This window comes from Protobothrops mucrosquamatus, unplaced genomic scaffold (genome assembly GCF_001527695.2).
Source record: "Protobothrops mucrosquamatus isolate PMUCROS unplaced genomic scaffold, P.Mucros_1.0 scaffold_128, whole genome shotgun sequence".
Lineage (NCBI taxonomy): Eukaryota > Metazoa > Chordata > Lepidosauria > Squamata > Viperidae > Protobothrops > Protobothrops mucrosquamatus.
In genome coordinates, this window is record NW_015386204.1 from 404271 (window position 1) to 413035 (window position 8765).

General features: G+C 35.6%; 1 protein-coding gene across 1 annotated transcript in view; it reads right to left on the minus strand.

The window, feature by feature from the left end:
• Nucleotides 1-8765, minus strand: part of ADAM12 (ADAM metallopeptidase domain 12) — a gene marked incomplete at its 5' end in the record, with an annotated part of 119288 nt that overhangs the window by 84606 nt on the left and 25917 nt on the right. Inside the window, 4 exon segments of the mRNA XM_015817484.1 lie at nucleotides 176-345; nucleotides 1528-1599; nucleotides 2343-2408; nucleotides 3772-3955. Coding sequence (XP_015672970.1) covers nucleotides 176-345; nucleotides 1528-1599; nucleotides 2343-2408; nucleotides 3772-3955 — 492 coding nt within the window.

Here is an 8765-nt window from a genome sequence, read left to right on the forward strand (position 1 = left end):
GATATGGATGTAGTGTTTTTCTAGAGGAATGACAATAGTACCATATAGTATTGGATTCAATTAATATGTAGCCTATGTATTGCCCTTCTATTCACCAACTTTTTTTTTTGTCATGTCTCTAGCAACATAATGCATCTAAAATTCTAAGTTCCAGTTTTGGTGTTTGTAGGCTTACCTGACTAGTTGTGCATTATCATGTGGTTTACGAGGTAGTAGTTTCATCTTTCGCCAATCCAGAAACTCATGAAGAGTGGTGAAGGGATCTTGAGTTACTGTACATTTATCCACATCATTCCAGACTTCTAATCCAACCAAAACTATTCTAATATTTAATGGCCTGTAGAACTAATGAGAAAACCAGATAAAAATTCTGGATTATATTTGCACAACTTCTAAAGTTAATAAACGAGACAAATTGTAGATACTATAAATAGTAGACATGTTTTATATAATTCACTGGACAACTTCCTTCTCAGTTTCTCCTCTCAGTCAGTAAAGATGATGTCTTCTAAAATATTTGATGGCATACAAAAATGTACTATTTGATTAAGAGCTATGTGTCTAACATTCAATGTATGTGTCTTATTACATAGATGATGGTTAGATCATAGGGGACAACAATTGATTCACAGCATTTTAAAATAGCACATATACAAGGGAAATTATGTCAAGTATATAATAAATTATTACTGCTATCACCTCTGAGTTGGGTGAAGTATGCTTCTAAATGACAGTTGCAGGGAAGGAGTGGTAGAAGTAGTAGAAGAATCTACATCTCCTTCTTGGAGTACCCAGAGGCATCTTGTTGGGCAGTGTGGAGGGAGGGGAATGTTGGATTAAGATAGGCCATGATCTGGTCCTGCAAAGCTATTCTCATGCTTTTGTATTCTTATATAATACAGATTGTCTATATATAGTACAAGTGTATTAATATAATCTGACTGTAAATGTCTATGGAGATTCTCAGTCATCCAGGTTATGGTTGTCCCAGAGGTGCTTTTTCAAGAGGCAACTGGACCTTCTTGTTTTTCTATGAAGATGTTTTCTTTGAAGATGCTTTGACTGGATGGTGAGAAATGGAAGGATTGCTATTCCTTGCAGACAGATAGTCATTTGCATTCCTTTAGAAAGTCACTGAGGTGACTTGAAGGTTTATCTGTGTCCTCAGAGTCACCTGAGTAGTGCAAATGGGTGTGGCACCTTCTTGGAACTGCTGAAAGGATTGTGTTGTGGAGCTGTGCTTTCTGCAGGATGTTTTCTGCCCTGTGTCCCTTCACTGTTGAATATAGGTAAAGGCTGTTGGGGATGAGTCTGTGTTGTCTGAATATAGAATGGCCATGAAATAGATTATATAGTATAGGTTAATTTGGATGAGAAGTGAAACGTCTTCAAGAAAAATAAGACAGTCCAGTTACTCTTGAAAAAGCACCTTTGGAACGACCTGATTGTAAGATTAGACTTGACTGGTTAGTCAAGCAGACTGCCCTATAGCAAAGGAAATTGTTATAGTACCAATGAAAAATTTACCTTATCAGCATAGTTTGCAATTTCTATTAGCCTCAGTTTCACTTTTTCCACATCCTTGCCTTGTCTCTGAAACTAGAAATGATTTTTAATCATTTAAATTATCATTATATTTAGTACTCGAGAAATCTAACTTGCCTTCTTTGAAAAAGCAGTAACACCAATGTCTAGATTTTACACTGAAAAAAGGCCAAAGGCATCTTTCTACTGCTTATAGTATAATTCTTATATAATTGGATTGCATGAAAGAATATAGTTTTTTAAATTTAAAGAAAATGTTGCTTTTAATTTTGTTTCTCACACAATTGTTTCATTGGGACACTTCATGCTGTACAAAAGGAAAGTTTTCAGTTAGTTATTTACCATGGATGGATAGAGAGAAAATATTATTATTTAACTAATCAGTAATTTTTAAATGTGGAAAAATGCAAATGGCAATATAGTGCAAATTTTAAAAAAATGTTTTTGATTGCACTTCACAGCTTCCACTAATTTTTACAAAGTGTAAAAATCCATCCATCTATTATGAATTTCTTTAGCAAAACTTCAGTAATTTATGCAACTTTGAATATAACTTGTAGTTGGTAAACTATATCTAAAGAAACCAATATAAAGATTTTCTTATTTGTACAAGACATTTCCATTCCCTCTGATTCAAAGTTAGGCAATGTAGCAAAGATTTAAATGTCCAAATGGGACAGATAGTTAGTTTTATCATTGTGTGGAAAATTCAGAATAGGTTACTATTATTCCATCAATTTATAAATACGTGTATGTCTTTATACCCACAATCTTTTTTAACTTTAGGTTTTGCTCACCTCACGATTATCAGCCACAATTACGAGTTCCACATACTTGGTGGACTTCAGAGTTTCTCTTTTGTGCTATCAAAACAAGCATGAAATAAGAGCTGTTATATTTTAAGAAGATCTACATTTCTATGTATATCTTTTTGCCCCAGTGCTATAATACTAAGCAACTTAAATATTATGAATAATCTACAGATAAAAAAATTGACCAATCATTTTATTCAGGTACTAGGAAAATCAAAATTACCTTAGCCTCAATAAGCAACAAGTTATTTCAAATATCATATTCTGGATATATTACTCATTGTACTTCAGTATTGTACAAAATATAATATTTTTCAAAATTAAGGTGTCACCTATATGACATTCTATAGTGTAAAAGCTGAAATAACAACCATATCAGCCATATCATATGCTAAACATGGAACATCTCCATGAATTCTAACAATTCACTCTTATACCTCAATTTATATGCAAATAGCACCTGATTTACAAAGCAGTGTCGTTGCTTATTCACTTGTTGTATTCAGACATATTTTCATGAATAAAAGCGATACATTTATAGGTACAAGCCTTAAACAACCCCCCAAATGGAAAATATATATTCATATAAATTCATATAAAATGATTTCAAGATATATGCACATAGTTACAATGGGTCAGTATTATATATTCTGATTATATGGTTAGGCATGACTCATTTTCCAGCAATTAAAACAAAACTTTCAACAGTATGCATTACGTATCACTTAAAGCTTTTATTGTATCAAATTAAATAGTTTTTAGTGTGGTGAATGTGAAAAATGTATTCCTATAGCAATTCCTACAAATAACTACAGCAGTCCAATTTTGCTTTCTTGTTCTAAAGCTATGATTTCCAAATCACCTCAATCTGACATACTAAACTTGGAATTTTTAGCAAGTATTTAAGAAGAGAAACTGCTTTGCTAAAAGACACCAGTCCCTTCATCATTATTAATCGCTTACAAAAAGAACTTATTCTCAAGGGCACCACTCTAAAATATACAGCAGGTAAACTTTTATTTTTGTAAGTTATGGATCTGATCCTCTATTATTATGATGATGGTATATTCTCTGAGTGTGGATAATCTAAATGTGGAAACCTTGGTGCTCTCTGAGTTTGGTTGTTTGCAAACATTTTGCTACCAAACTACATAATACTATCTGTCCTGGTGAGTGTGGGATTTGCGCCCTCTTTATATACAATAGCTTGCCCTGAATTGTTGGTGGGAGGGGGGTGTTTTTCTCCTTGGGAGTTCAACAAATGAACAGACAAACAAACACATACATTTTTATCAGCTGGCACCTCAATTTTCAGTCATAACAGCACATTTGTTTAAACATATACTATAAAAACACGAGAAAACTAAATTAAATCAACTAAAACATGAGAAAATTAAATTAAATTGTCACTTACTCTGCTAGTAAATGTCTGAATAAGCTGTGCAGTATCCCCCAAAGTGATACCAGTAAGATTGAGATGATGGCCACATGTACCCAGGATTAGATTTGGGTGTTTTAGTCTATAGATTATATGTTCATTCATAGCACCTTCCAGTGGCTCCAAAATGAAGGTTCTATCTTCAAAAAAAATAATACCCCTGTGATATAAAAAAAAAACAAATGAAAAAAAATCTTTATTGTATTTAGTTTATATTTATTTGCAACCTGAAAATGTACCAAGAAAATTCTGTAAATTTGTAATATTGGTATACAGTTCGTTACTATTAGTTCTTGGTATTTAAGTACTAGATACTAGCACCAAACTATATTTATGCTTTATAGTAATGTAGTATCATCACTCCAGATTTTCAGTCATCTAAATGTAAATAATATTTTCTTTAGTCTTCATCCTGTGACCACTCAGCCCAAGAATATTACAAAACAAGAATTGTTGGATGCAGAAACAGGAATTTGGGTAAGTTTTCTAAACCAAAGTAATTTAGGGTAAGAAGAAGATAGAGAAGAAAGATGTGCAGAATTTATCACCAGTGATACAGCTGTTTGCAAATGTTCTAAGACAGTGATCCCCAACCTTTCTGGCTTTGCGGACCAGTGGAAGAGGAGAAGAGGGAATGGTTCTGCATGAGCAGTGGGCGAGCACAAGCACGTGTGAGTGGTGAGTGAGTGCATGTGAGCATACTGCTTCATTTGCACAAGCAGCAGGCACACGGGCCCATAGCTCGCACAAATAGAGCTGGATGCACGAATGCTCACCGAATGTCTTCAGCAGCCTGGTTCCGAATGGGTCATGGTCTGGTATGGGCTGCAGCCCAGGGGTGGGGGACCCCTGTTCTAAGATGTGCCTGTCTTAATATTCAATCTGTGTTTATTGTGGTGTATTTCTACCACATGCTTTTTTTGTTTGTTGTTGTTGTTGTATTTGTGGTAATATATTTACAGTGCCTTGGAAACTAACATATATAAATCAAAGGAGTACACTTTTTTAGCCATAATGCCAAACTCTACTGGTAACACATTACTAGGATTAGACCTATGTTTTTCAAAATTGGCGTTTTAAGATGTATGGACTTCAAATACACACATTGTAAAATTGTCAGGTTAAAAGACAGTGGGTTAAATTGTAAGAATGTACCATGGCAGCCATGAAATTAAAGCAGAAAGGAAAGTAGTCCTAAGAAGTGCTAGAAGGCTCTTGTTCACATGCCCTTAAATCAGGGGTGTCAAACTGCCGGCCCGCGGGCCGGATGCATCATGCTGAAACTGTGCCCACCCCATTGCTGGCAATGGAAAAGTCGCGATACAACGTGACATGTCACATGACGTTGTGAGTTTGACACCCCTGCCTTAAATTCACCCTGTTTCAGCATATTGGAAATATTGTGTCCACCAGCTAACTGAGTCATGGCTGTATCAGATGGTTGCAATCTGAACTTATGACCTTTGGAGAAATCAAATAATGGAATGCTATGGTACATTATGATACTATAAAAGAAAGCAAAGGAGATACAGTTCAGGTCCTCCATTTGTTGTGATTGTATTATATCAAAATGATTAGAAAGGGTGAAATTTACAAATTTCACCTTGACTATTGTATTTGAAATTGAAAATAAGAAGCCTTGAACCACTTGCTTTCCTAGGTTTTTTTCTCACCAACACTTTTATAACTCTGATTTCTTCTCCAAAATTATTTTTGGATACTTTATTCAGTTTTGTATGCACTCACTTTCACTTTGTGGCTTTCTATGTACTTCTGGAATAGACTACTGTGTTCTCTAAAGCAGGAGTCCCCAACCCCAGGTCCAAAAAGCGGGCAATGTAAATGAGCAAAGCCCCATCTGCACATGCAGGCAGAGCACAAAACCACACACCCCTCCAGTGTGCAGAAACACCTCTCTCCATGGATCCAGTCCTTGGCACTCAAAAGGTGGGGGCCACTGCTCTAAAGCACCACTGCCCAAATTAACCTAACTATATAATCTATTTCATGGCCATGCTAGATTTGAGAACAATCCTCTATTAGTAAAGCAGCTTAACGACATATATTTTGGCTTTCTTGTATTCTTTAACTGATCTATTTACTCTTAAAAGTAATATCACCAATACTAAACTATCATCTATAGATGGCCCATTATTCCAATAAATCATGTTTTACTATACATGGATAACATATATTGTGTGTTATTGAAAAGTGAAATCATTAATAAAATATTTCAATATGTTTAATACAATGGAAGAATCATTACATTTTAGATACATATTTTAGAATTATAATAATTATAATAGTAGATAATCTAATGTTATGCAATATGTGCAGGGTTAGAAGACTCCAAAGTATGATGAATAAATCTGATTTTATTGGATTGGATTGGATTTCTTCCTATTTGCAAACATGCAAAAAACTAAATGGGAAGAATTATCTATGCATGAACCACAGAAAAATTAAAACTTGAAGTACAAATTTTAAAAATAAAAGCAAGAAGACTTACTTTTTTTTACTTAGTTCATTTAGAGTGTACATGCAATGGAATGTTCTCTTAATAAATGAACACAAGGCCTCATTAAGTATTCATTTCAAATTTGTGTTAGATAAGGGTGAGACATTGGGCAATTTCATGCATTCTTTGACCTATTTTCAGTGCTTTGAAAACTTTTTACTACTTTTTCTGCAGCTGTTCCTTGAAGAAGAAAAAAACTGTCAGCAAAGAGAAAATTACAGGAATCAGAACATCTCAAGGGCCATGGCCTCACCTTGCGAAAACCATCTTCATGATCATGTTAACTCTTGCTAGGTGAAATAATGTGCTTTGCCTTGCTTGGTGTCCCAGGTTAATATTTTTCCTCTCCTTATTAAATGCATGGATTGCCCTGAAATTAAGGTTGTGAACTTTCTACTACTGGATCAATCTTTGGAGATTTATATGAAATCTACCAAATTCTATTCAGTTGCAATTACCATTGGAACAAACAAGTTTGAAGTAGATTTCAGTTTAGCCTGGCCACTTATGCCTTGTATAGATCACTAGCATTTAATGTTTTCCCCTTATATTAATTTTTCATCTTGTTTTGTGGACTTATACTATAATATTAAGAGGCAGTCGGGTGTAGTAGTTAAGGCATCAGTCTAGAAACTCAGGACACTGTGAGTGTTCTAGTCCCACCTTAGGCACAAAGCCATCTGGGTGACTTTGGACCAGTCACTTACTTTCCACCCTAAGAAGAAGGCAATGGCAAACCACTTCTGGCCTTGCCAAGAAAACTGTAGGGATTTGTCCAGGCAGTCTTTGAGAATCAGACACAGTTGAACAGGAGAAAAGAATCCTATACAGGTAGTCCTTGACTTACGATCATAACTGAGCCCAAATTTTCCATTGCTAAGCAAGACAGTTGTTAAATGAGTTTTGCCCCATTTTATAACCTTTCTTGCCTCAGTTGTTAAGTGAATCACCACAGTTGTTAAGTTAGCTTCCCCATTGACTTTGCTTGTCAGAAGGTCACAAAAGGTGATTACCTAGCCCTGGAACACTACAACTGTCATAAATATATGCTAGTTGCCAAGCGTACAAATTTTGATCATGTAATCAAGGGATGCTGCAATGGTCATAAATGTGAAAAATGGTCCTAAGTCACTTTTTTAGTGCTGTTGTAACTTTGAACAGTCACTAAAAATGATTGTAAGTCGAGGACTACCTGTAATATTGTTTTTATTTTAGTTTTTGACCATGAATGAATGAATGGAATATCAAAAAGAAAATGACAGTCTACATACAGTTCTGGATCTCTCCATACCTTTACTAAGTTCCTGTCTCCTGCCATGCAGTCCAAACAAATTATTTAAGAGTTAGTGGTACTGTTAATTTACAAATGCTTGCATTGAGTTATACTTGCATTATAATATAATTTGGAACTCAGTGGCAAACCTTGGATCAATTATGATTTCTCAATCTAATTGTTATTCTTGGAAGAACCTTGAGATACCAGTGAGAGTGTCCATACACATATACTGCATTAACCATGAGAAAGGTAGAATAAAATGTACATAAATAATAAACATGAGAATTATCTTCTGTCCTCCTAGCCTAGTACGCTGACTGATAGCAGTATTCCAAAATTTGAGGGGCTGCCACAAAGAAGAGGAGAGTCAATCTATTTTTCAAAGCACCAGAAGCAAGACAAGAAACAATGGATGGAAACTAATCAAGGAGAGAAGCAACCTGGAATTAAGGAGAAACTTCCTAACAGTGAGGACAATAACCAGTGGAACAGCTGTGGGTGCTGCATCACTGGAAGGTTTTAAGAAGAAACTGGATAGCCACTTGTCTGAAATGGTATAGGGTCTCTTGCTTGAACAGGGGGTTGGACTAGAAGACCTCCAAAGTCCCTTCCAACTCTATTATTCTGTTAATATGTGTAGCCTTGTCTAGGTCACTCCAACCACTCTCGAACTACTTCAGAGCATTTGCCCTGCTGTTTTTTTTCCCAAGACAGTGATAGGAAAAATGCCCTTTCTGTGTCCTTCCTGCCAATTTACATTTTAATATACTGTATCTAGAGGTAATCCTCGACTTGTGACTGTAATGGAGCCTGCCCATCATGGTTTTAAATTGTGACTGTTGTAAATTGGGTTACCCATGTTGTCAATTGGATTTCATGACCTTTTTTTTGGGTGGTTGTTAGGTGAACACCATGGTTATTAAGTGAACCAAAGGACTGGTTTTGCCAAAAATAGAAACTACAATGCTGATATGCAGTTGTAGCGGGGACTGCCTGAGAGTGCTCGCAGGAGCTTGACTGGGAAGGAAAAGATTGGGACAGCTGCAGTTGGCTTTGGGTGTGGCTGGCGTGAGTGGAAGGAGGAAGGATAGAAAAGGAAAGGAAAGGAGAAGGCCGGGGTTGTTGTTGGAGTTGAGAAGAGAAGGTCTGGAAGCTTATTTTATTATCAAGGGTATT